The sequence below is a fragment of the Podarcis filfolensis genome, assembly GCF_964270895.1.
Source record: "Podarcis filfolensis genome assembly, chromosome: Z".
Lineage (NCBI taxonomy): Eukaryota > Metazoa > Chordata > Lepidosauria > Squamata > Lacertidae > Podarcis > Podarcis filfolensis.
Genome location: NC_139617.1, coordinates 34213847 through 34241576, shown reverse-complemented (window position 1 = coordinate 34241576; position 27730 = coordinate 34213847). Strand labels below are relative to the sequence as shown.

The 27730-nt window shown below is 45.0% G+C and overlaps 3 protein-coding genes and 1 long non-coding RNA gene across 10 annotated transcripts in view; 2 read left to right on the top strand and 2 right to left on the bottom strand.

The window, feature by feature from the left end:
- LRRC8A (leucine rich repeat containing 8 VRAC subunit A) overlaps positions 1-2899 on the top strand; it is a 37414-nt gene extending 34515 nt beyond the window's left edge. For 3 of the 4 annotated variants that reach the window (XM_083596343.1, XM_083596344.1, XM_083596345.1), the window contains one exon: positions 80-2899. In XM_083596343.1, the coding sequence (XP_083452469.1) occupies positions 80-355 (276 nt within the window). In that variant the 3' untranslated portion in view covers positions 356-2899. The remainder of the gene's footprint in view (positions 1-79) is intronic. The other variant, XR_014543835.1, reaches the window with a different exon arrangement.
- Positions 2583-7408, bottom strand: LOC310754585. Of its 2 annotated transcripts, XR_014543894.1 has the most exons (3): positions 7298-7408; positions 5641-5841; positions 2583-3452 (listed from the first exon to the last, which is right to left on the bottom strand). It is a non-coding gene; the product is annotated as an uncharacterized lncRNA (long non-coding RNA). The 2 variants fall into 2 exon arrangements; XR_014543893.1 differs by having other exon boundaries at positions 2583-5841.
- PHYHD1 (phytanoyl-CoA dioxygenase domain containing 1) lies at positions 5781-25347 on the top strand. Of its 3 annotated transcripts, none has more exons than XM_083596547.1 (11): positions 5781-5928; positions 9883-10041; positions 12159-12234; positions 13499-13546; positions 17260-17315; positions 20175-20237; positions 20354-20375; positions 22241-22369; positions 23624-23740; positions 24016-24142; positions 24635-25347. In XM_083596547.1, exons 2-11 carry the CDS (start codon positions 9943-9945, stop codon positions 24684-24686), a joined length of 789 nt encoding a protein of 262 aa, XP_083452673.1. In that variant the 5' UTR covers positions 5781-5928; positions 9883-9942; the 3' UTR covers positions 24687-25347. The 3 variants fall into 3 exon arrangements, with proteins under 3 accessions (XP_083452673.1, XP_083452672.1, XP_083452674.1); XM_083596546.1 differs by lacking the exon at positions 5781-5928 and adding an exon at positions 7226-7361; XM_083596548.1 differs by lacking the exons at positions 5781-5928; positions 9883-10041 and adding an exon at positions 7262-7361.
- Positions 25348-25770: 423 nt separating this feature from the next.
- On the bottom strand, positions 25771-27527 carry DOLK (dolichol kinase; the record flags this gene model as incomplete). Its single annotated transcript, XM_083596447.1, has 1 exon — positions 25771-27527. The coding sequence occupies one exon, from the start codon at positions 27525-27527 to the stop codon at positions 25953-25955; it is 1575 nt and encodes a 524-aa protein (XP_083452573.1). The 3' UTR covers positions 25771-25952.
- Between the last annotated feature and the right edge of the window lie 203 nt (positions 27528-27730).

Genomic DNA, 27730 nt, shown 5'->3' with positions numbered 1-27730 from the left:
ATGATGATGATGATGATGATGATGATAATGATAATAATAACAACAACAACAACAACTTTTCTCCTTTTTCCTCTCCCAGATTGAGAACCTCCCAGCAGAGCTCTTCCAGTGCAGGAAGCTTCGGACTTTGAACCTGGGCAACAACGTCCTGCAGTCGCTGCCTTCCCGAGTGGGTGAGCTGACGAAGCTGTCTCAGATTGAACTGCGGGGGAACCGCCTGGAGTGCCTGCCGGTGGAGCTGGGCGATTGCCCCTTGCTGAAGCGCAGCGGGCTGGTGGTGGAGGAGGATCTCCTTAACACTTTGCCACTGGAAGTCAAGGAACGGCTATGGAGGGCTGACAAGGAGCAAGCCTGAGAGTCTCCACAGAAGAGGAGGTGGGGAGAGGAGGAAGGAAACCCAACACCTCAGGCCAAAACAGCCAGGGGGCGCGGGTATGGGGAGCCCCTCAGGCAACCTTGTCCCCATGTTCTGTTACCCAAGAAAACCCGAGCCAAAACAGACTAGCCAAGGACACCCTGCCCAAAGACCGTCTTGAGGAGGTGGGAGAGGAGGTTGCTATTTTCCTTCGGAATTGCGGAGGTGGTGGTGGTCCAAGGTGAGGACTGTGGCTACAAACGAGAGTTTATGGTTTGTACGACATAGGAAGCTGAATGCAGCCGCTGTGACCGACCAGGAAACGGAACTCTAGAACTCTTGCACTGAGTTGTTGCGAGTGTCGGGAGGAGCTGGCTGGCATCCAAGCTGGTGGGGTGGGGTGGGGTGGGGTGGGAGAGTGAATGAGTGGGACCCATTGATCCTGTCCAAACCGCCTGCTGCTATGGTATCTCTGTGAGGGCTGTCCAGGAACCGGGTGTTTTACCGTTGTACAATCAAGGATAGGAACTGTGTTTGGCCTTTGGCCACACATCGTGACATTAGCTTTTTCTTGCACACACTGATTTATTAACTGTTGACTCATCAGTCTGGATGATTTCAGAGAAGCTAATAGGAAAGGACTTCTTAATTTCTCTGTTTCATGCTGACGTTGTTGGTCGTTTCTGTCTTCGGTCATTTTACCTCTTGATCACTACATGCGAAATTTTACTTTCCTTTTAAAACCTTCAATTAAAAATCCCCCTGCTGCCGCCATGTGGTGGCCTGATAGTAGGATGTTCCCACATCTGAATCTCTTCCAACTTGAATCCGGCATTACATCTCCCTCTGGGTGGGGTTGTGTTTCAAGAGTGGCAAGTATGGCTTAAGTGGGGAGATATATATATGAGAATGTATTACTGGAATCTCGTGCCCGAAAGCTAAGGAGACAATCTGCAAAATTATTTTCAGTTGGCAAAACCACAGTACTGCTGTTTTTGACTACGTAGGGAAGGCAGGGAAGGCATACATTCGGATGTTCCTTTTCGCTCAAAACACTGGAATTCAAAACATGTCAATTCAAAGCATCCCTTTTTGATCACAAAGCATGGGCAGTGGGCATTAAAACACTAAAAAGCAGGAGTGGGGAACCTGTGCTTCCCCCCACAACTTTACTGAGCTCCCATCACTTCCCCTCCCCGCCAGAATGACCAGTAATCAGGGATGATGCGAGTTGTAGTCAATGAACATCTGGAACGTCACAGGTTCTCCATCCTTGATAAAAAGGAACAAGCCAGCTATCCTCTATACTCTTCAGCCTCCCCCTTGCCTAGTGCCTTCCAGATGTTTTGAGCTATAGCTCCCATCAGCCACAGCTAGCATGAGCTAATGGGAATTGCACTCCAAACATCTGGAAGCCCCCAGGTTGGGGAAGGCTGATGTAGGTCCTTGTTCTCCCCTCCCTCCCTCAGGTGCTGCCAACATCTTCCATGAGATATAAAAAACAACTTCCATGAGATATAAAAAACCCAATTTCTTCTCCCCTCTCTCCTTACTATTTTTATAGCAGCTGGTCTGTGTTTTAATTTTTTATATTATTTTGCTAGCTCCCATGGAGATAGCATTGATACTTGCCTCTTTTATCCGAGTTGTCATTCCATGGGGCAAGAGGCCTGGTTCCCCTTCTCTGCAAACGTAGCGGAGTCCCCCCCCCCCCCGTTTTTCTACTTCCCTCTTCAGTGTTAAAAGGAAGAGCATAAAATGCCTCCCAGGGTGGACTCTTCCCTCCACCCTCATTTTTATTGCAGAAGTCTTGCTCTAGGGAGCGAGGAACACGTATAGAAGAAAAGTAAAATTTGCACTACTGTTTAATATAGGCTTTGCCAAGATTACAACCTCCAGGTGTTTTGTTAAGGCTATCGGTTGTAGTTGTAGTTCAGCAACATCTGGAGCTCACCAGGTTGGCCAAGGCTTTCACAGAATCATACAGTTGTAGGGTTGGAAAGGGACCCCAAGGGTCATCTAGTCCAACCCCCTGCAATGCAGGAGTCACAGGTAAAGAATCTCCAACAGCTAGCCATCCAACCTCTGTTCAAACATCTCCAACAATACTTAAATTTTAATTCTTGGGGTCTAATACAAGCATCTAAGCTGGTTTAATATTCCTATCTATTGGAAAGGTAAACCATTTAACAGCTAGTGATCTATTGCAAAACAGGTACTGCAAATCTTAACGTACCGTCATTTATTTCAGACAGTTGTTTTGCTTTTTACTGAGATGCCAGGATGGTGTTGGTTTCAGACAAATGTTCGTGTGTATGTACGTTCGAAAATCTCCCCTCCTTGAATGTTTCTGGCAGTGAAGAGAAAGAATAAAATATACTGCTAGCTTCCTGTCTGCGTCTGAAGTCATAGGAAAAAGACCTGCACGCAATTTAGCAATGCTGAGGACACACACAGAAAAATCAAAATCAAATAACCAAACCCAACCAATGTTAACCAGGTATTGTCAATGTCTAAATAAAGCTACATGGAAACCTTATAAAAGACTCTCTTTTTATATGTTTGTTTAATACACATGCACACCAGCTGGAAGAATCCTACTGAATCAGGCCAAGAGGAGCCCATCCAGTCCAGCATCTTGTTCTCACAGTTGCCAACCAGATGCCCTAAGCACAACCTGAGCCCTGGCAGCAACACTCTCCCCACTTGTGATTCCCAGGAACTGGTATTCAGGGGCAATGCTGCCTCTGACGGTGGCATTGACTGTCTTATCCTATCAGCATCCCCAGTGACTAATGTGTGGACTTTTCAAGAACGACTTTCTGGCTACTATTGTTAGGACTCCACAAACACCTGCAGCATTATTACTTTATTATTGTTATTAAATGGGATAAAGGTAGTTTCTAGCTCTCTGCACAAAAGGTATCTGTCAAGGAATGCATATCTATATTGCAGTGTGCTATCAGTGTTCAAGCAGGGGCAGGCCACGGTGTGAGCTTAGTCACTGCTGCCACGAACATGGTTGGTTAGAACAAGGGTTCCCAAACTTGCCTGTGAGCTTCATTCAGGTGGCCCATGCTGTGTCTAAGAAGAATACCTACAATTTGAATTACAGATAGATTTGCCTGAGGCGACTGGCAAATGCAGTTAATAATATTTAATACACTGCAATACCTTTACAGGTAGACGGAGCTTTCCAAACTCTACTTTGTGTTCCTGCTGCTTTGCTTAGCCCTGTGTTAAAAAGGAGACCCGTTTGCTGGCCTGTCAATCCACATTAAGGAGAATCAACTGACAATCAAAGAATCCCTGCACTGAGTTGTTTCCTCCATTTTATCAGTACAATTTCCCAAAAATGCAGATAAGCACAGCCCTCTACCACATGTGAAAGTCAGATCCTATAGAGTTAAATGAGGTTTCTTTGCACTCTGCTGGCCAAGGCTATTATTGCCTCTCGTTCGGCTTAACCTTTAAAAGTATCTAGGCTGTGAAAGCTAAGCCTTCAGGATGATGCTAAGGCATTTTACTGCTGCATTCAAAGCTTGGCCCCAGCAGCTACTGTCCCACCATACACAATTGTAACTTCCCCCAAGGAATTCTGGGAGCTATAGCTCATTAAGGTGCTGGGAGTTACGAGATCTAGTCTCCAGCCAGAGCTACAATTCCTAGAGTTCCCTGGGAAGAACGATAGTTAGACTGCTCTGGGAATTTTAGCTCCCTCTGGGGAATAAGGGTTGTCCTAGCTATTCTCAACACCCTTAACTACATCTCCCAGAATTCCTTTGGGGAAGCCATGACTGTTTAAAGGGATGGTAAAGGTAAAGGGACCCCTGACCATTAGGTCCAGTCGTGGCAGACTCTGGGGTTGCAGCGCTCATCTCGCTTTATTGGCCGAGGGAGCTGGCATGCAGCTTCTGGGTCATGTGGCCAGCATGACTAAGCCGCTTCTGGCGAACCAGAGCAGCACATGGAAACGCTGTTTACCTTCCCGCTGGAGCGGTACCTGTTTATCTACTTGCACTTTGATGTGCTTTCGAACTGCTAGGTTGGCAGGAGCAGGGACTGAGCAACGGGAGCTCACCCTGTTGTGGGGATTCGAACCTCAGACCTTCTGATCTGAGGCTCTGATCAGTCCTAGGCTCTGTGGTTTAACCCACAGCGCCACCCCCAGTGCATTAAATGTATGGTGTGAGAGTAGCCTTAAGATCAGGGGCCCAACAATCTCAGTATTGGCTATGGCAGAGAGAAGCCAACATAGGGCCCTGGCTGGGGCTGACAGGAGTTGGAGTCCAAAAAGATCTAGAGGGCATCACATTGGCTGGTCCTGGGTGACACTGTCAGCACTGTCCTGGAGATGTCAGGGGTTGAACCTGGACCTTCTGCGTGCTAGACAGAAGCTTTACAACCAAGCTGTGGTCTTCTCATTAAATGCAAAGTAAGATTCTAGCCATCCTAAAGGTCATCCCTGACCATTAGGTCCAGTTGTGACCGACTCTGGGGTTGCTCGCTCCTAGCTGGCATTTGTCCGCAGACAGCTTCCGGGTCATGTGGCCAGCATGACTAAGCCACTTCTGGCGAACCAGAGCAGCGCACGGAAACGCCGTTTACCTTCCCGCTGGAGCGATACCTCTTTATCTACTTGCACTTTGACGTGCTTTCGAACTGCTAGGTTGGCAGGAGCAGGGACCGAGCAATAGGAGCTCACCCCATTGCGGGGATTCGAACTGCCGACCTTCTGATCGGCAAATCCTAGGCTCTGTAGTTTAACCCACAGCGCCACCCGTGTCCCTTTTCTAGCCATCCTAGTTATAAAGGCTGAATAAATAAAAGGCTGAATTAAACAGGAAGCTGCCTTATACTGAGTCAGACCATCCAAGTCCATCTAAGCCAGTATTGTCAGCACTGGCTGACAACAGCTCTGCAGAGTTTCAGGCAGGGGACCTTCCTAGCCCTTCCTGGAGATGCCATTGGGGATTGAGCTGGGAGCACAAAACAGGTGCTTACCACTTGAGTTGAAGGCTCAATATCTGAAATCACAGAATAGCAAACCTCTATTACAAGTGCAGAAAGAAGGAGCAGTAAACAAGTAGGCATTGGTTGGGGGTGGGAGGACCTTTTACACTGGCTCTTCTTACATTACGGGGTCGTAGAATGCAGGAAAACAAGTTCTAGCAATCAGATCCTAGTAATCTGGTTGTCATTCTGCACCCTTTCCTGCTTGCAATTCTTTGGCAAAATACTATGAATTCTTCTTCTCGTTCTGGGAAGTAATATAATAGTTTTACCCAAAGCAGCCTCTCTTTTGGAGATTTATTAAGGGGAATGTTCCAGGAAAATTGGCAGGATTTGGGCTGTGCTGTTTGCAGAGCTCTGCATGTTCCCCCGTCCTTGGTTTCTTCGCCCTTTGTTCGTCTTTTGAGGACAAGAGGCATTGGCGTGACTCACTGTTCTCCCCATTCCCCTGAGAGTAAATGCCATCAGAACTCCTAACAGCAAAAAAAGAAGAGAAAAAAAGAGGAAAAATACATCCTCAGCTCTTTCGGAATGGTCTCTGGTGTCCTGCGAACTGACAGGTAAGATTCCAACCAGCACTTTTCTGGCTCAGGGTTCCTGGCTTGCCACATTTATTTATATTTATATATATTTTAAATATTGTAAACAACCAGCAGCAAGATTATAATACACAACAGCAAAGGAAAGGAATGAAGGAGACCAGGTCTGGAGAAGGAATCATTGGCATATTGGACATCAAAACACAAGGGTGTAAAAGTGAACTATTAGGAAAGAGTACCCTGTCCCCCAAACACGAGGGACTCGGGAGCAGTGACATGCAAATATGCCAATTTCATGCTCTGTCAATTTCTCATTTCCCCCCATTTTAAATTCAGTTCTCCACATTCCCACATCAGTTTGTGACTTTAAAAAAAGTCATGAAAATTCATCAGCATTTTAGTGCAAATTTATCCCAATACACCTTCAGAAAGTGATTTCTCCTAATATATTGCATTTTGTTACGTAATTTTCACTATTATAAGCATTGATATGTGCACTTCAGCCCAATGTAATGCATTTTTGTAACACATTACTTAGGTGGATAACTTTGCTGCAAAATTCAGAGAAGGCTACATTTTAAAGGATGGCCGATTCTATGGGTCATCTACAGGTCACAGGATTATTTGCAAGAAGCCATGACTGTTTAAAGTATTATAAATGTGCTTTATAAATTCATTATGTGGCCCATTTCTACTCCAAAATAAATCCCATTGAATTTACTGGGACTGACTTCCCAGGGAAGTGGGGTTGGTACTGAAACCTATGGGTTGCATTTCATAAAGTTCTATTAAGAGCAGACCAACTGAAAATAGTAAATTAGTTATATCCACTCATTTAAATGTGTTGTAGCCACTGCTAGTCCTACTCAGAGCAGGCCCACTGGAAATAATTGACATGACGAAATTAGATCCATTTCATTTAAAGGGGTTCTACCTTTGAGTTGAACAGAGTTGGGTGCAACCCAGTAGGCCTCCTCTGAGTACAACCCTAAGTCTATATTTTATATTATTTTTTGCATTATAGAAGCTGCTGCCTTTGATGAGCTTGCAAATTAGCCAGAATATAAAAGGCAGCATCACTTAAATCTTGTTATAAACGTTTGCTTTCCAGCTTAAAAAAAAGAAGAAGTAGCAAAAGGATAATATGCTGATTCCATCTGGACTCTAGAGTCCAAAGAAAAGAACTCAAAGTCCGCACAAGAGGCCCCTGAAATCATACTGTACGCATATATATATATATACACACACACACACACACACACACACACACACACACGCCTGTGTCCTCATTGGCAATATCACATGGTCCTGGAAGGGATCACAGATACAAGCCGTGGAACATTAACTGTGGAGCCTCAACAAGATTGCACATTGACCACGCTTCCCTTACCTCCTGGCTGAACTTCTTTGCTTTGCCTTCGATGGCATCCATAACCCAGGAACAGATCCATAAGGTAAGGAGGGAAATGCCAACAAGAAAAGGTGGATTAAAATGTGTGTGCCCTGGTGAGTCGCTTTGAATTAACAAAGCTTTCCGCTGATTCCCCCACCCCCGCTGGCCACACTCTGAAATTGGATTTAGCAATGATTAACTCAATGAATTTATCTCTGTTTTTTTGTGCACCCATATGGAGAGAGAAACATCCTGCCATGACTTGAAATATATTGTTGGCCTTTTGCATACCCTTTCTTTTGATCCTTCTCATTCATCCCCCGATCTTTCTCTTTATCCGTTGCCTCTCTTAAACTCTGAAAATCCGCCTCTCTTTATCCATAATCTCCTTGGGCAATGTGTTCTCCAAAGTAAGCAGGCACTTCATTCCAGGGGGTTGTTGCTGCAATAGTGTTGCAGGTTAATTTTCTTTTCTTTTTCAATGTTGTTTCGAATTTTATTTTATAATGTTTTTGTTTGTTGTTTAGTCATCTTAGTCGTGTTCGACTCTCCGTGACCCCATGAACCAGAGCATGCCTTGGAAACTCTCACTTTCTTCTCAAAGCTTCTCCTTTTTTTATGTCCATGGAGTTTTCTTGGCAAAATACTGGAGTGGTTTGCCAGTTCCTTCTCCAATTTTTTTTTATAACGTACAGAACGATTATAACAGATGAAAATCAAAACCGTAAAATAGGCACACAGAATAAATACAGTTACTGAGCAGTTCAGTAACAAAGTCCAGGTCAAGAAAGAAAAAAGAATGAAAGTTGTCTTCACATGAAGGAAGAATATATAACTGTTACTTGATTTTTAAGTAGAGTTCCCAATTTCCCAGGCTTGTAACGAAGGTTGCATTGAAAATGAGGGTTCAGCTGTAAAGGAATGCTGAATCATATAAAAAGGTTCTAGACCCTGTCAAAATCTCAAATTATGTGCAATTTCCTTCACTATACCTGCATTCCTGAGTGGTACCAAGTGTCCAGTGCAAGATTTGGGGCTGTTTTCCATTGCGTTGCAATTACTATTTGAGCTGCAAATATCACATACAAGACAAAACCTTACAAAAATAAATCTACATTGGTATCCTCAACAATTCAATGACATTAATTTTGAACAGCAGACAATAGTTCCTCTGGTAGTACTGATCATTTCTGTCAAAATTAAACAATTAAAGCATTCTAAGAATCTTGAACCAACGTACATTCCCACCATAAATGTGTTGTGGTTTGATTTCATAGATAAGAAACAATGGCAAATTTGAATCAGTAAAGCAGAAATCTCTCTTGATTTCTTGCTACTTCAGTGGGAACGTTTATCAGGCCATTATGTATCTCCTAAAAGTCAGAGCCTAACATAATTGTGAGAAGGACCACCTCTAAGTATGCTAGGAACTCAATTATTTGGTTGAGAGAGCCCTATACTGTACCACTGAGACCACAGATTTAGGGGTTTTATGGTTTTATTTATTTTATTTTATTTCAGTTTCAGGGGCCCCAGATCCATCCCAGGGCTTAGAGCAGGGGTTGACAACCTAAGGTCCCTGGGCCACTTGTGGTCATTTAACCGGCCCAGGGATCCCCACCGCCCGCTTGGTTGGTTAGCTTCAGTGCGCCGTGCTAAATCGGCATGGAGCAGAGTGGGGACCACCTTCCGTGATGCTGGTCAGCTTCCCATTGGCTGCAGGAAGCTCCTGCAGCCAATGGGAAGCTGCACATGCCTCCTCCATGCTGGAAGGAGCACTGGAAATAGCGTTTGTACATGCACGCACTCGCACGCACTCTGGCCCACTGTGGCGTCTGCAGGACTGTGAACTAGCCCAAGCCACAAAAACTTTGCCGACCCCTGGCTTCGAGCAACGGAGAACAGCAGATGCTTTTGTGCAACAAATGAGTCATTGGAAAGAGTTAAGACTTATTGCTCAAAGACCTAGGGCTATCACCAGCTGTATCAGATGATTAATTGAAAAAGACTCCAACATAACTCTATGGAGCTCTATGATTTGTAGTACTGTCCAGCAGGGAATAGGGCAGAAATTTGATTTGGTTCACATTTAAAGGAAAACTTACCCTAATTTGCACTTTCAGAAACTATCTGTGAACTGAAATGCAGTCATCTTTTGAAATTTGTACTTCTCTGAATGTTGCAATGCTGCTTTTCAGCCAAGTCATGTGTAAAAATAATAATGCACATACTAGGGTATAGCATGCAGAAAAATAAACACCCAAGTAAAAATAAAATACCCCACCCCAAAATGCATTCTGTTAGGGGAAATGGCCTTCTTTGCCAAAATTGAGTATAAATTGCATACAAAAATGTGTGTGTTGGGGAGAGAGTCACACTGAAACGCTGATGAATTAATTTCTGGGAGGACTTTTTGAAAAAGTAAATAAATCACAAACTGATATGGAAATGTGGAGAAAAGTGGGGGGGGGGGAGGGGAGAGAAACTGAGCAAAAGTGAAAATGCCAGATTTGCCTATCTCTTGATTCTAGTTGTTGTGGTGATGGTGATGATAAAAAAATGTCTTCCCTCCTACCCCCCAGTTCCGCCAAGATGGCTTCCTTGTTCTTGACCGGTTTTTCAGCTCTGAAGTGTGTGAGGCCATGAGGGCCCAGATCCAAAAGATCATTGCTGACATGGACGTGCCTCCTCACTGCCGTACAGAGTTTTCAACCCAGGAAGATGAACAGCTCCAGGCACAGGTGCAGAAACTAGCTTCAGTCACATCTCCCACCACAGAAACCACTGCAGTGTGGTTAAAAGTGCAGGCTAGTACCAGGGAGATCCCAGGGTTCAAATCCCCACTTCCCTGTAGCTAGATTCAGTTTCATTTATTTGTTTCTAATCCTTAGGCAGTGTGAGCTGTATCTGTATGACAACCAGCTTTAAAAAAGAAAAGAAAAGAATAAGATTTTTTTATTTGTTTTATTGCTTGCTGTTTGCAGCCCTGGGCTCCTTTGAGAAAAAGGATGGGATATATATTTAATAAAGGAATAAGTAACATGAAGTAACATGGCACCTCTATTTTGCTATTTGCATTTTTGAGGACAATATATTGTTGATGACAGTAATAATAATAATGATTTGCTTCCAACAACTTACACTTTTTTCCGTCTTTCCTTTTTCACTATGCCAACCTCTTTTTGGGGACAGATGCAGGTAAACCCCTTTTTTGCCATGCAGACAGGATAATGGTCCGTTGCTGCAGAGTAACTCAGAAGAGCAGCCTACCCCTCAGCCCCAGCTTTTTGAACTATTAAGAGCCAGGGTGGCAGAGCAGTTGCTCTGTTGGATAGGAACCAGGGGGAGAGTTCGAATCCTTTCTCAGCCACACAGCTTGCTAGACAACTGTGGGCCTGTTGCAATCTCTCAGCCTTAACCTACCTTACAAAGGTTGCGGTGAAAGTTACCGTATTTTTTGCTCTATAGGATGCACCCGACCATAGGACGCACCTTGTTTTAGAGGGGGAGGACAAGGGGAAAAAAATTATCCCCCTCTCTGTGCAGTGCCCCTTCAGCGAAGCGGCAGGAGAAACGGAACCCCTTCCATTTCTCCTCCCACTTAGCTGAAGGGGCGCTGTGCCTTAGCTGAAGGGGTACCTACCCTTCAGCGAAAGGATCCCGAAGTCTCTGGAGCGCAGCGGGAGCTCCCACTGCGCTCCAGAGGCTTCAGGCGCTATCTTTGAAGCCTGAAGAGTGAGAGGGGTCTCCAGGCTTTGGTGAAGGCAACCCGAAGCCTCCGGAGCGCAGCAGGAGCGCTCCCACTGCGCTTCGAAGGCTTCGCGCTGCTATCGCTGAAGCCAAAGAGCCTGCATTCGCTCCATAAGATGCACACACATTTCCCTTTAATTTTTGGAGGGGAAAATGTGCGTCTTATAGGGTGAAAAATACAGTAAATGGTTTGAGACAGTATCATTGTGTGCTCCCCTGATCTCTTAGGAGGAATATGGGATAAAAATATTATATTATTGAAGTAAAAACAATGCACTCACTTCTGTGCATGGATGTACACTTGTGCAACAAAACTCCCCCTCTTCTTCTCCCCTCAGCAGCTTCCCCAGTCAGTTCTGTAGGGTTGAGGGAACCCCATAACATATTTAGGGGGTGCATGAGGTGGGGAGAGGTGTGGAAGTTCCATTGCACAAGCATAAATCCTTGCACTGGTGGAAAGAGTTAGCGCTGCGTTGGAGACAACCAGATATATATTATAGAAGCATGGCTTTATCTAACTGAATAAAATTCCAGTGCCAACTCCAGTGTGTTGTAACTGACAGGAGTTATCCAAATAACAGGATATTATAGGCATATTCAATTTCTCATTAATTTGGAAGCTACAGTTTAGTACACAGGACTTACTTCTGAGTGAACACACATAGGATTAAACCATGACATGTTAAGTTTGTACAATCTCAAAGAAAGAGGAAGGGCCATAGCTCAGCAGCAGAACACCTGCCTTGCATGTAGAAGGTCCCAGGTTCAATCCTCAATGGCATCTGCAGGTAGGGCTGGAAGAGACTCCTGCCGGTCTGTGTAGAGCATACTGAGCTAGATGGATGAATGGTTTGACTTTGTTTAATGGCAGTTTCCTAAGTCTTAAAGAATGGGTTATAGCTTTGTAGTTACAGGGGCCACATGACTTCATCGCAAACAACATTTTTATTAGCTTATCATCATTTTCATATTGAACTTCTTACCAATTTTATAAGTTGCATTTGATTTAAGGAAGGAGCACCTTACAAACTATTAAATATAAATATTAAAATAAACAGGCTCAGTATTCATTGTGAGATGATAATATTTTTATTTTCGCCTCCAACAGGGCAGCGCAGAATATTTCCTAACCAGTGGAGACAAAATCAGATTCTTTTTTGAAAAAGGTGTTTTTGATGGAAAAGGTAAGCATTTTCTAATTTTTTAAAAAAAGAAATCTAGACTTTAAAAAAATGAAGTTAAAATAATAATCCAGTAGGAAAGATGAAGAAAAAAGTACAAACCCCTCAATATACTCCACATTTAATTAGATGTTGCAACATAAAGCAGCCTGATACAGGAAGAGGAGAAAGCAAATGTTATCATAAATACCAAATAAAGCTACATTTCACTGGGAATTGCCACCCCCATGATTGGCATAAGTAGCAAATGACCCCAAAATGAAGGTGACATCACAGGTACCTTTAATATATGACAGTTTCTCAGAAATGAGAATAAACATTACTCTGTGGAAGCAAATGTTTAATGAAAAACCAGAGGACTCCTTTCATTCCTGTGATACGACCAAACTATTTTGGGAGTGGGGATGGGGTCAGCTTTTGCTCCCCCCCCATAAAATTTTATGAAGGTTTTTTCATAATACAGTACAATAAGAAACAAACTAATCTAAGCAAAAACAGAAAGGAAAATGCAGAGTCCTCTCTCAAAGGCATAGCTGTCAACGTTTCCCTTTTTTATGGGAAATTCCCTTATTCTGAATAGGATTCCACGCAAGAAAAGGGAAAAGTTGACAGCTATGCTCAAAGGTAGCTCTGAACCCTTGTCACCCACAGAAAGGGGTGGACCTCCCATCTCTCACCTGGGAGCTCCCCTTTCTTCTCACAGCCTCTCACCTTGGGAGATCCTCCCTTGCCTGCCTCACACACAGGGTCCTTCACCAGCCCAGTCATCACCTTCATGTATGTATAATCCCAGAGGAGAGGACACCAAGGAAAACAAAAAATAAAGACAGAATAAGGAAGATAAAAGGAAGTGAGAAATAGAAGGGGGGAGGGAGAGAAAAAAGAAATTAAAAGGGCTTCTGATTTTCCATCTGTCAGTTACATACAGTTCTTCCTTAGAGGGTCGTGCAAACTGTTATAATTAATAATGCTTTTTGTAGGGTGGGGATGAGTTGATGGAACCAAAGGTGGCAGTTGCTGAAAAAGTTTGGGAACTTTTCCTAAACTGATATAACCCGTGCTTTTTTTCTGGGGGTATGCAGGGGTATGCATACTCCTAAACATTTTGTGAATTTGTTTGGCCTCATTAAGGGGCAGAATTTCAATATGAGTAGTAAAATGTAAGTACCCCTAAATATTTCTTTTCTTTTCTTTTTTAGAAAAAAAGCACTGGATATAACACATGTGCTATGTGATTTATGTTGCATTCAACATTTTTCTTTCCTAGGAGATTTTCTTGTTCCAAAGGAAAAAGCTGTTAATAAAATTGGCCATGGTAAGTATTAAAGACAGCAGTGTATGAAAATGATACACACTTGGCAGTCCATTTCTCCATAAAGCATGTTGCAAAAAGCATTTTGCAAAAGCCAAGCCACGGATCCCCTACTTTTGAAAATTTTGATAACTCTATGGTAGTTACCTGTGCAAAGCAATTTTTTGAAGAAAATGTGGGGTAGTCTCTAATAAGAAAAGGATTTTAGGTGTAAAACAGACCATAAAATTTGTGATATTACCACAACTTGTCTATCCACAGAAAGTAGGAACAACTTGTCACCATTGTTTCATTACAACTGAATTTTTTTAAAAAAGCAATTGTGTCCCTAACTTGCAAGTGCTCTATATGCAGAAAGCTTTTTATATGAGTATTCACACATGCTATTCCTTACTTGTAACCTTACATCTTAGCAAAACTTTGCAACATAGGGTTCTGCTAAGTGAGGGATCTTGCACCTTCAAGACATAGGTGAAGGCTTGGTCAGGGCTTGATAACACATTGGTGAAGACTGAGTAGAAGACAACTGGGATTTTGTACTGTTGGTAATACTACTACTACTAGTAATAGTAATAGTGCATGCAGGTATCCGAAGACTGCAGGTATCTGAAGAAGTGTGCATGCACACAAAAGCTTATACCCAGAGCAAACTTAGTTGGTCTCTAAGGTGCTACTGGACAATTTTTTTAATTTTTTAAAAAGAATTGATTTAGTCTTCCTGTGCCCAAGTTTCATCCTTAAGAGCTTAATTAAATACAGTACTTTTTTGGAGTGAGGTTTTTATTTTTGCTGATTACCCAATAGGAACAACCAACTTTTTAATTTATTAAGATTCAGCTGTACATCCGTTTCCTCCCCCCCCCCCCAATTGTAGCCATATAGCTTCCCAAAGAAAACAAGAAAACAACATCCACGCAGGCTGCCTTTTGCAGTACATAGGCCTGGGTGATGTACTGATACATCTCCCAGGACTGGTATGAGGGGCAGACTGCGATGGCTACTTCACTCGGTGGTACAGTATATTGCAAGTGAAACCAATCACTGCTCTTGGCTGCCTCCAGCTGGCGCTGATAGCAGAGGGACTCAGGAGCAGGGGGGAGGTTTCACCAGCGATATACTGCTGAGTGAAGCCACCATCCCACTCTGCTCTCATACTGGTAGAGGGAGAAACAAGGTACGTCGGTGAGGCGCTGATAGAACTTATTTCTCCCTCTGCTTCTTTAAACTGCTCAGCTGAGGAGTGCACCGCTGTCCTTGCCTCAGCCAAGCAATTTTATGGAGCCCCTGACCTGCCACCTGCTCACATGAGCCAGTGGCGGGGTGGTTTTCCATGAATATGCTCCACTAAGGGGTGCACGGTTGCCCCTCTCCTCAGCCGAGCAGGGCCTTCAGCCCACCACTTGCTCCTTCATCTGGGGGGCAGGAAACCTCTTCCATCCTCCAGCTGAACAGTTCAGCGCACATGAGCCAGAGAGGCGTCAGGACTCGCTCACTGTGTACGGTTGGGCCATGTATCTTGGCTGCTTCTTCCTTCCCTAAGGTAGGAATGACCGTGCAGGCTAATCGTTTCCCTTCGAGGTTGAAGGTTGCTGTCTTTCAGAGCTGGGAAGGAATTTCCCTGCTGAAATAGACTCGGAGTCGAGAGTGGATTTCATGCTCTTTATTCAGCTCGTAGTGATGAGGAGGAATGGAAGTTCCCCCAGAATGTCTGCCTTATATACATTATTTACACAATGGGCCCCACGTGATTGGCTAATTCCAGGGTTCTCCTGTAGGCCAATCAGGTTGCGGATTCTCTTCCACCTGGAGCTGGTTTGGGTGGCTCCTGTGGACCAATCAGACTGCTGCATTCTGAATCCTATTGTTCTAGGACCAATCAGACTGCTGCCTTATGGATCCTATTCAACTCAATACATAACACCTGCTCTGCAGGTTTTGCCTTCCCCTTAGGAATTGTCACAACTTTGGTGGTTTTAGGTCTTTGGCAGAATCCTTTAGTCCATCAATGGAATGGAGGGGTAGCGTGGTAACGCACCCCTCCTGCGGCAGTGTTGCAGGGCCCTGTTAGAGGGGGTTTGAGAGGGGAAGTCACTGACCATAAGCACTCGTTGGAGGGTCAAACTCCCCTCAGCAACAGGAAAAGGGGAGGGCAGCTGTGTAAACGCACATTTTGCAGTGTCCCTCATATTCCTGACTGACCCTGCCTAGCCACGGACCCCAGCTAGGAGGCTGATAGGGATACATGCCTAAGCCAAGGTTTTACTACATCTGAAATTAATAAAGTTGTAGCCAATTTAATCTCATATCTACACTGTCTTGTGTCTTTATTGATTTGGGGCCTGGCTCCTGGGGAGCTGGGTCTGCTCCTGGGCACGCAAGAAGCAGCCAAGATAAATTCCAGTCACCGTGATGTATCAGCATATACCAGTATTTAGCTGCTGATATATCACAATGTGAATGGGATGCGGGTGGCGCTGTGGGTTAAACCGCAGAGCCTGGGGCTTGCCCATCAGAAGGTTGGTGGTTCGAATCCCCGCGATGGGGTGAGCTCTTGTTGCTCTGTCCCTGCTCCTGCCAACCTAGCAGTTCGAAAGCACGTCAGAGTGCAAGTAGATAAATAGGTACTGCTCCGGTGGGAAGGCGTTTCTGCGCGCTGCTCTGGTTCACCAGAAGCAGCTTAGTCATGCTGGCCACATGACCCGGAAGCTGTATGCCCGCTCCCTCGGCCTGTAAAGCGAGATGAGCGCCGCAACCCCAGTCGTCCGCAACTGGACCTAATGGTCGGGGGTCTCTTTAATTTTACCTTTATATCACAATGTTGAAAAGAAAGTATTGCCCAGCCCTAAATCATCAGAGGATGAGCTGTTGTGCTAATCATGGTGGCAATTTGCTTAGCTATTTCCCCTGTGGGACTTCCAAGAGGAGACATGAATCCCAAACTCGTAAGGCAAGATTCACTGAAAACCTTACCTACAAGCAGTGGGAGAGTCCTCTAAACTTGATAGTTGTTGAAAGCAATTAGAAGTCATTTTCAGTTTAGAAGTAAATAACATGGGGAAGGAATCCCTTACATTTTTAAAAATGATAATAAGCATTTGAGCTGTTTGCACCCCCCCCTTTAATCAAAAGAGCCCATAGGAACTGTGTCAGAGGTTTGTGCCCAATCCCAGCTCACCTGCCATCCAGCAACTTTTCCACAAGTTTTCCGCCTGCTGGCAAGCAGGCACTAGTCCATGAGCAGAGGCTGGGTGATCCATGGAAGGCTTTCACTGCGCAAATTAAGTGAGCCCTTGGCAAGGGATGGTGCCGCAGACTCCCTGGGTGTGTTCTGAGGACCCTTAATTGGGAGCCACTGGTGTGGACAATACTGAGCTAAATGAACCCAAATGGTCTCCTTCACTATAAGACAGCTTCCTATGTTCTGCAAATGTGTGCCTCATTTCAAACTGATTCATCTGGATGTCAGGCCCCAAAACTCATCAGCACACTTACCTGGTAACGCATTCCATTGAAATAAGTGTGATTTACCTCTTAAGTCAAGATGCATAGGATTGCGCTTTCATTGATGGACCCCCTTCATTGCTGTTTTTAAAAAGGGTATAGGGATGTCCCTTTCCCTTGATCAGGAAGGTGATTGGATGAGATACAGTAAGTTGCAATAGCAAAAAAGCAGGGACAATTTCTACTTGCTTTATCTCTCCCCCACTCTTTTGCAGCGTTGCATGCATACGATTCCACCTTCAAGCAGATCACTCACTCCTCAGACGTGCAGGTGAGTTCAAGTGCCAATCGAAAGCCCCAAGTCCATTTAGACCACATTTCCACCATGCATTCAAAGCCCCTCTCATACCCCTTTTAACAGTCATGGCTTCCTTCAGCAAATCCTGGTAGCTGTGTTCAGGGTTCTGAGATTCATTAGATCATCCCCCATTCCTTTCCCAAAGCTGTAGTTCACAGAGTTCCTTGCGAAGAGGGGTGGATGGTCCAGGCACTCTGGGAACTGCAGATGTATGTGTAGAACAGGGGAGTTTTCTAGCAACCTTCAGCACGCTGAACAAACTGCACCAAAAATCATGGCAACAGCAGTTACAAGGGTGCTGAGAGTTGTTAAAGGTAACCAGAGCAGCACACGGAAACACCATTTACCTTCCCGCTGGAGCGGTACCTATTTATCTACTTGCACTTTGACGTGCTTTCGAATTGCTAGGTTGGCAGGAGCTGGGACTGAGCAATTGGAGCTCACCCTGTTGCGGGGATTCAAACCGCCAACCTTCTGATCGGCAAGTCCTAGGCTCAGTGGTTTAACCCACAGCGCCACCCGCGTCCCTCTATAAATAGGAGACTCCTATTTTGCACAGAGAGCTACCATTCTCTGAGCAGTTTAACAATCCATCCCTCTTCCCAGGGAACTCTGGGATTTGTTGCTGGGGGTGATGGGGGTCTCCTAACAACTCTCAGCACCCTTAACTAACTACAGCTCCCAGGATTCTTTACAGTAAATCATGACTGTTTAAAGGGGCACCGTATGGTGTGAATGTGACTTTGGAAAGAAAAATATGGGGAACTATTGATACATACTCTCTCTGCTCCCAGGTTCACAATAGCCTTATTTTGAAAGGAACTGAGCTACTGGTATGACAAAATCTGGCATGTAGCTTTGCTGGATAAACTTTCTTACCAATGACAGGTGATGAGAGGACAATGGGAAAGTGACCAGTTTTTGGCCATCTGGTTTCCATTGGTTGAATATGCTAATGCACTGGAAAATGACTAAAGGTCCCAATGATGTACAAATAGGTGTAACTGCTCCAAACCTTCAGTGGAAAACTTTATCCTCTTTGCATCTGACTGTAAGGAATCTCCTACTCCGAAAAATTGTAACAGAAGGGGAAGAGAGCATTTAAATAACTTAATTACTGCCTCTGACAGCTTCCTTTACATGACTTGCATTGTTATAGTCCAGTGGTTCCCAAAGTGGGCAGTGGAGCCACCTGGGGAGCGCAAAGAGACAAGGGGGTGGGGGGGCGCGCGCGGAGGAGTAAACAACTTCAAAGAGCTGGCACCACTGCATCAAGTCCTTCAATTTTGTTGAATTAATGAAACTAAATAGCTTTAATTGGGTTTCAAATAAATGTGCAATTCATTGTTACTGTTCTGAATTTTATTGTGCTATTATCTTCCTTAGTGGGTTCTGCAGACTGCTAATCTGAAACATGCTTTTGGGGGGATAGTGTAGGGAACACCAGGGATGAGTTTATGGAACCAAGGGGGCAGTGGCCCCCCAAAATTTGGGAACCACTGGTCTAGTCCACACTGCACCTGGAATCACACTGTGCAAAGTCTGGGCCTGGACACATTGGCAGAGGAAGAGGAGTGTAGGGGGAGTGCACAGCCCCAACAGTGCGATCTGGTGGGGTGCCATCGCGGCTGCTCCCAGGATGCGTGTCCCGCCCCTGCGATTCGTGCTAGCCCTGCCCCACCTGCTCTCTGCCCCCCCCCCCCGGTGCTGGAGCATGAAGCTTTGCCACTGCCTGGACCCTGCACTCATACATCTGAGGCCCTTATTTGGGTGCCTCCTGCATGAGAGGTCTGGAGAGTGGCAACACGAGGACAGATCTTTTCTGCGGTGGCTCCGTGTTTGTGGAATGCTTCCCAAAGGGAGACGCATCATTACATATCTTTAGATGCTAGGCAAAAACATTTTTTCCCAACCAGGTGTTCAGCTGATTAACATCCTATGGCTTTTTAAACGTAGTGTTGTTTTATTGGGAGGGTATTGGTTTTTCTTTTTGTATTCTCATTTTGTATTTTTCTGTTGCGAACCGCCTTGGGATCTTTGGATGAAGGGCAGTATACAAATTTTAAAAGTAATAATAATAAGGTATGGGTCCTGTTTCTTTCCATCAGGCATGGAGGGTTGTTTTTGGTAAGGACATGTTCACTTACCTGTCTTACTATCTTTCTTTTCTGTATACTTTATTTCCCTTTTGCAATATGCAAAACTTCATAAATAACTATATGAGGAGGAATGAAGTTCTCAAGCCCCAAAGGGAGAGATATGCCTTTGTTTGTTTGTTTGTTTGACTATATTTCCGGCCCATAACTATAATATGAAGAGTTGAAGAATATTTACATGTTATAGCTATTAAAACCAAATCACATTTAAAAAACTATTTCTGATTGTTAATACTCTCATTTCAAAAGCCACTGTTTGTGTGAATGTATAATGGAGTTGGAGCCATTACAATGAATGGACCTCAGTTAGTTATGCCCATTGATTTCAATGGGTATACACTGAGAGTCCCTATATTTTGTTACCTGCTTCTTTGTAGTTTGCTAGCTTAACAAGCCTGCTTCATAAACTATGATTTGAAGGTGGCATATTTTGAAACTGACCATAGTTTGTAAAAAAGCCACAACCCCGACTTCAGACATAACTGCAAGCAGAGTTTAACAGAAACTGAAAGAAAGTTTCCAAAAATCTCCTCCTGGCTATGTGGAACTAAGTGGTGTGTAGGCATGAACCTGAGGCTAGTTATAGCTTGCACATGTCATGACAAACCATATTTCACCATGATGTTTGAACTAATATTTTTATCTAATCTCGTGCAAATTTTGGGATATTTTTCAGGTACTGGCAAGAAAACTGGGCTTTGAAAACCCAGTGGTGGTGCAAAGCATGTACATATTCAAGGTATGGTAACCTTTAACTCTGCTTATTAACTGATTGAATGAATTAAATGCATTAATAGGACAATCTTTTTGTACTTTCCTCCTCAATAAAATGGTGTTTCCCCCTTCGTTTTCTAGCAACCTGGCATCGGCGGTGAAGGTGAGGTTCATACTCTGCCTATTTCTACAATGAAAGTAGTTCTGAATAAAGGGCTGGATTAAACAGGAACAGAAGAAAGTCAGACTATTGGTCCGTCTAGCACAGTATTGTCTGCACTGACCGGAGGTAGCTCTCCAAGGTTTCTGGAAGGGAACATTCCCAGCCCTACATGGAGTTTCCATCAGGGATTGAACCTGGGACCTTCTTCCCTGGCCCTTCTCTCCAAATTAAAGTTCCAGACCTCATGATTCTAAATAAAGGAAATAAACTGTTTTATACCGAGTTAGATCATTGAGCTATCTGGCTCAGTACGGTCTACACTGGCTGGCAACACCACCATCAGGAGTTCAGACTGGGGTCGTTCTCAGTCCTATGTGGAGATGCTGGGGACTGAACGCTCCTTCCTGTGTTGCACCACTCTCTGGCCAAGCTGAGTGCCCTCCTTGAATGCTTTTGGAGGGCACACACGGACTTTGATCATGTATTTTGCTTTTGTATGTTTATGTACAAACTAGCTTACTGTTCAAAGCTAAAATTTACTCCACCAACTTTTGCATCTGGCCCTGACCACTCCTTGCATATGGCACCCAAAAGGTTTGTCCAGAAGAGAACGTAGTGCTCCCTTCTCTTGGGAGTAGATGGACTTTTGATCTGATGTAGCAAGGCTCTTCTTTTATATAGGCTTTTGGTTGTTTGGCCAAAGATTGATTCTGGTGAGGGGCACATACACAGCTCCTGATAATCTGGTTTCAGTGTAAATCAGTGTTTCCCAAACTTGTCTCTCAGGGCTGTTTTTGGACTACAACTCCCATCATCCGTAGCTAGCAAGACCAGTGGTCAGGGATGATGGGAACTGTAGTCCAAAAACAGCTGGAGACACAAATTTGTGAAACCCTGATCTATATTAAGAAAGAGAGCCAGTGTGGTGTAGTGGCTAGAGTGTCAGACTAGGGCCTGGGAGAGACCAGCATTCAATTCCCCCACTCAGCTATGTAGCTCACTGGGTGTGACCTTGGGCCAGTCACGGCCTCACAGCCAACCTACCTCACAGGGTTGTTGGAGAGATGAAGTGAGGAGGAGAACTGTGTACTTCACCTTGGAGAAAAAGGTGAGGTATAAATGCAATAAATAAATGAATAAATAAATAAATGCGAGCACATCTCTTGTTACCTGCTGTCACTAACAAGCCAAGGATATAATAGACCAGTGGCATGGTTAATAGTGAGTGCTGAACTCTTGCACTGCTTTGAGGCTGCAATTCAAGTCAGCAGCGTCCCTCTGCAGTATTACTGTCAATGATAATGTTACAGTCAAGGGAAGGGCAAGTCCATGGAAGAGGAAGGACGAGAAGTTGTTTACTTTGCAGGAAAGCCCATTTTGCCTTTTCTACCAAGACATCTGAGCATGATGTCCATGGAATCTGACAGGGGATAAAGTGAACATTGCGTGCAGAAGTTTCCCCCGTTCAGGCTGGGAATCCTGGAGAGCCATTGCTGCCAGTAAGTTTGAATAATACTGAGATAGATGGACCAATTATATGACTTAGAGAATTACAGAATCATGGAACAGTAGGGTTGGGAAGGACCCTCGGGGCCATGTAGCCCAGCTCCCTGCAGTGCAGTAATCTCAACTACAGCATCCCTTACAGATGACCATACAACCACTGCTTGAAAACCTCCAGTGAAGGAGAGTCTACCACCTCCCGAGGGAGTTTGTTCCATTGTCAAACATTTCTTACTACCAGGAAGTTCTTTCTGGTGTTTAGCCAGAATCTCCTTTCTTGACTAAATGAGGGTTGGAGAACACCTTTGTTTAGTGTGACATTCGAGCCAGCTGTTTGCATCTGTGTGATCTGTTGCTTCCAGTGACGCCACACCAGGATGCCACCTTTCTACATACGGAACCTTTGGGGCGAGTGATCGGCCTCTGGATCGCCCTGGAAAACGCCACCCTAGAGAATGGCTGTTTGTGGTTCATCCCTGGCTCTCACACAAGTAAGAAATTAGTAGCATGGCATTTGACTTGATAGGAAAGCAACTGCAGACCCACAACATCTGGTTGGCACCACATTGGCTGCCCTTGCTACAGCTTCATTTGGCACAACAGTGGTACATTTGTCCCGTGCCCTCAGCCTTGTTACTGTACATCAGTGACTCTTCTGCCTATCCTGTCCTGAGAAGCTTCCTCCTCTTGCAGGCTGGTTGCTTGGCCCCTCTCCCTTCATCAGCAAATGAGCACTGCTAATGAGAGAGTACAGGCATGAGTGCGGTGAGTGGGATGCTTGAAAACCCACCAAAGGGGAGAGCTGGGCACTGGATGTTTCAATGACCTGCCTTTTGATTGGCAGGCCAGCACAGGGACACAAAGTGGAAGTATGGCTTGGAGGCGGCACCCTTTTGAGGGATGTGGCAAAGGAGGAGGCAGAGCTGAGCTGCCAGGTTGGAGAAAGGCTGTGATGCAGCCCAAGACCAACAGAGACAGGGTGCACAGCCAACCAGCCAGTGGATGGGGAGCACTTAGTCGGACCTCTATCTGCAGCTCTGCGGGGCAGGTTGACTGCCCCTGGACATGGAGGCTGTACTGCTGGCTGCCCTGTTTGACAAATGGCCCTGTTTGTGGCCATTTGCTATGGATTGCAAATTGGGCTAGAATTATGATGATGATGATTCTATGATGCTTTTTTATATTGACAGGGACTCAATCCCCCCACAATCTAACGATTGTGTATTTAATTATATATACAGTCATACCTCGGGATGAATACGCTTCAGGTTAAGCATTTTCGGGTTGCGCTCTGCAGCGACCCAGAAGTAATGGAACATGTTACTTCTGGGTTTCGCCGCTCGCGCATGCGCAGACGCTCAAAATGACGTCATGCGCATGCGCAGAAGCAGCAAAACGCGTTACATTCACTTCAGGATGTGAACGGGGCTCCGGAACAGATTCCGTTCGCATCCAGAGGTACCACTGTATATTAAATTTATTAATTGTATTAAATAATATTAACTATATTATAAACACTTTAATTTACAACATGGAAATTTAAATCAATGTGTGGCTGGCAGGTTGTGTGTCCAACTACTATTGCAGCCCACTTGGTCTGAGAGGCTGGACCACCTTGGCCTAGAGTTTTGCTTTGCTTGGAGAGATCTTGCCAGGGCATCTGTGTACAAGACACAAGTCTGTCAACATGTCCTCCTTGGCACTTTCTGTGGCATCCTTCACGTTTCCAACGTGCTGTTTTATAGGTGGGATCACTCGGCGTATGGTTCGTACTCCCCCAGGCACAATCCCCTGCACAAAGTTTGTTGGCTCTGAGCAGACGTACGATGACAGGCAATTCATCCCAGTGCCTGTTGAGAAAGGTAAACTTGACAACAAGGGTAAACATTAAGAGGAATATAGATATTAACTGCTGGGCATCATGCCACTAACACAATGCAGAGAAGACAGGGGGATGTTCAGGTAAGCATCTCACTCTCCTTTCTTTGCTACACAACAAAGGTTACCTCAGGTTTTGATTCAGATCCAATAGACAATACTAGGCTAGGGGGAATGGTAATGTGAATAGGTGCTTTGACTTTGCAAATTCATGCACTCGCTTGGTATGACGGTGTGTTGCTTTTAAATCACAAAATAGGTGGCCTCATTCTGATCCATGGTGAGGTTGTCCACAAAAGTGAGCCGAACCTCTCCGAAAAGTCCCGCCACGTCTACACTTTCCATATCATGGAGGCGAAGAACACGGCTTGGAGCCCAGAGAACTGGTAGGAAGGAGGCTGTAGATCAGAAAACTCTTTGCAATATAAAAGGGACCTCGGAGGTGATCAATTGCTAAGCACTATGCACTTGCCCCCACCACAAAAGCTTTCAAATCTTAGGAGAAGGGCTGCAGCTCAGTGACAGAGCATCTGCTTTGCATGCAGAAGTTTCAGAGGTTCAATACCCAGTAGCATCTCCAGGTAAGGTGGGGGGAAGACCTCCCAGCCTGAAACTCTAGAAAGCTGTTGAGAGTCAGTACAGACCATCCTGTGCCATATGGACCAAGGGTCTGACTCAGTATAAAGAAGCTTCCTATATTCCTATGTAAGCCAGCCCTTTTCCTAGAAGGTTGCCCAGAAGGAAATGTGCTCATTGGGTCAAAAAAGGTTCCCTACCCCCACCTTCCTTAGGGAGATTTAATTTCCACGCATGTTGTGCTCTAGTTAATCTGTTAGTATTCTATGTTCCAACATACCATACCTTTTTTTGTCTTCTAGGCTTCAGCCAACCCCTGAGTTGCCTTTCCCCTCTTTGTATACACAAAACTAACGACTGGAGTGCAAAGTGGCGACTGACCAGCCCATGCCTCAGAGTTCACTGCCAGCTACTTTTCCTTTTTTTAAATCTAGCTTTGTGATTTCTTGTTTCCAGTCTCGTCTCATCTTTAATGTGGAAGATACCTCTTCCGGGCAGGATGGGAGAATCAGAGTCAGTGCGGTCCTTAGTGCTAGATTGGGGAAGACCCAGGTTCTAATCTCCACTTGGGCCACTTGGGACTCTCAGCTTAGCCAACCTCACAGGGATGTTGTGAAGATAAAAGGATGGGTATGTGTGGCAGGGAGGAGAGAACCACATACTGTGGAGTTGTATCCAATGGTAGTCCAACTAGCCTAGATCTACTGGGTTGTATCCAATGAAGTTCTACTCAGAGTAGGCCCATGGAATTTAATCGACCTAAGCTAGTCATTTTCATTCATTTAAAAGGCCAGGACTATAGAAGGCATTGAAATGGATGAAAGTGACGAACAGAGGCATTCATTTCATTGGCTCTTCTCTGAGTAGAACTTTGTCAGAGACAACTCTCTGTCTCTTATTCCTTGGAGGAAGCCTGGGATACAAATGTAATAAGTAAATAAGATTTGTATAAATGATGGAATATAATTACACTAAATAGACTGGCAGCACCAAATAAATCTTAAATGTGTAGGAATATTCTGTGTTTTCCCTGTTTTACAGTGTTGCTTATGAACAAGGGGGATTTCAGTAAGGCACCAGCTATGTCCTGCAAAAATAACCTATGCATATCTACTGGGAAGAAACTCTCACTGAATTGAGTGGGATATACTCCCAGGTAAAACTGCATGTGTAGAACTGCAGACTTAACAGCACATAAAATCTACTGTTCAAGATGTCCATTATGAATTGCCTCCTGACAGGGTTGCTTCTGGGCCGCACACTGACAGCCACAGAAAAGACCTTTAATCACCAGGACCATTAAGCCACGTAAAGAGTCCAATATGCTTAGACACGTTGCCTTTCCTTGATTTATCTTTACAACACACTGCAATACAACAGAACTAAAGTTGCTCAACTAATTTTGAAAGCACAATTAAAAACGACAAGCTGACAAAGATGCTTTTGCATGTCCATTTTTAAATATTCATTTGATCCAAGAGCAATTATCTGAACACTGTTATCCCTCTTTTTGAACTTTATAGCCTGATACTGTGAGTTCACTACAGTGATTCAAGCCATTGCCCTACCTATAGCCTCCATCCCCGCACCGGTCATGCCAAGATTCCCAACCAAGGTCCCCTAAGTCATCAGTAGTATTTGGAGGTAGAGAGGCAGAAGTAAATTGTCCACTTGGGTAGTGTAGGCTTCCAAAAGGGAAACCAAGCTAATAGATGCCAGAATCCAGGAGTAGCTGGCATTTAGATCCACACCACTGTCAAAGATCAGAATGATGGCAACAGCAATGATCTGGGCAAATATGCCCATCATGGTGCCCTCAAAGGTCTTCTTGGTCCCCGGCCATTTGATCTCCCCCACTGTGGTCCCAAAAATAGAAGCTACTGAGTCCCCAATGCCCACAGCAAGCACCCCAGAGTAAGGGGCCAGGGCTCCAGCCCCAGGCAAAGTAGCCTTTGAGGCACAAGGTCTGGGGAACAGCCAAACAGGAAGGGACATCCCCAGCAGAAGATAGATGTGAGTCAAGATCAAAGGCCCGCTGTCCCGTTCATCCAAAAAGAGAGATAGCAAGTTCCTGAGGGTGTGCCCCAAGGGTTTGATGGTGAAGTATCTGATGTACTCTAGAAGAATGAAAACTGCCAAGCACACCACAGCAGCCACGTAGAGGAGCTGGCGGTCGTAGATGAGTCCTGGGACATACGTTGCCACCACAATGAAATGGAAATATTTCCTGGTTATGGTTGATGCTTGGTGTTTCTTAGAACCAGATGACCTCTTGGCGTTTTGATAGAGAACCACTGTGCATGCCAAAGCAGCCAGGAGGATCCAGTAGGCGAGGAGATAAACTCTGGTCTGTGTTTGAGAGAGGAACTGGGAGAGCCAAAAGAGGGGGTTCTGCCGGATCAAGCGGTAGAGCCACGGCATGACAACCCCCAGACCCAGCACTGCCGTCATCATATGAAAGAACATGGAGGAGATCCAGGTCCCAGAATCCATGAAGAAAAAGAGGGCGGTGAAGAATATCCCAAGGAGAACCACCCCGACCACCACCACCAGGAGGAAGAAGTCAATCGGGTCCCCTCTGCTTTCGGTTACGTTCAGAGAACGTTTGATGAGCTGATTGAGGACGAAGCTTATTCCTGTCAGGACGAGCAGAGCCTCACCAGGAGTGAAGCATCGAGGCAGCAAGTATAGCAGTATCATACTGAGGTAGACAAAGATAAGCAGGACCTCCAGGACCTCAATCACTTCAGAGACTGTCAATGAGTGCTTCATGGTGTAGATGATCAGGCTGCCAGCAATGCCAGAGAGGATGCAGGTATTTGTCGGCACAGGTTTGGTAACACCGAGTGCTATCACAGAGAGGAACAGGGCGATGATCATGCCAGTGGAGGCTACGATGATGCCAAAACGCTCAAAGTACACAATACCAGCTGCTTGGCATCTCTCTTTCATCACAATGCCCAGCAATGGGACAGCCATGCAAGCTGGGAAGAGGCCACTGTTTGCTCCTGCCCGAAACTGGAAGACAGCACTGCCCAGGCGGAGGAGGTTGTCCCATTTAAACTGGATATAGAAAGCTTGGATTGCAAGCGCAATGGCGCACCAGGAAAAGCGATCCCAGACTGTGCTGTGCACACAAAGCACGATGGTGAACATGATGAGGGATTCCACAAGGATGGGTTGCTTGCTTAGCATGGTGACAGCCAGACTTTTGCACTCCCTGTGCTCAGAGAACCCTGGCAGCTGTTTGTTCTGGTCCAATATTTTCAAATGCGGTCTCTCTCTGTGTGTGTGTCTGTCTGTCTGTTTCCCTCACTGTCAAAAGCTCTCTTGTATCTTAGTGCCCTTCCTAGAAGTGAAAGCAAAAACCATCCCATTAAAAAAAGAGCGTATTATAT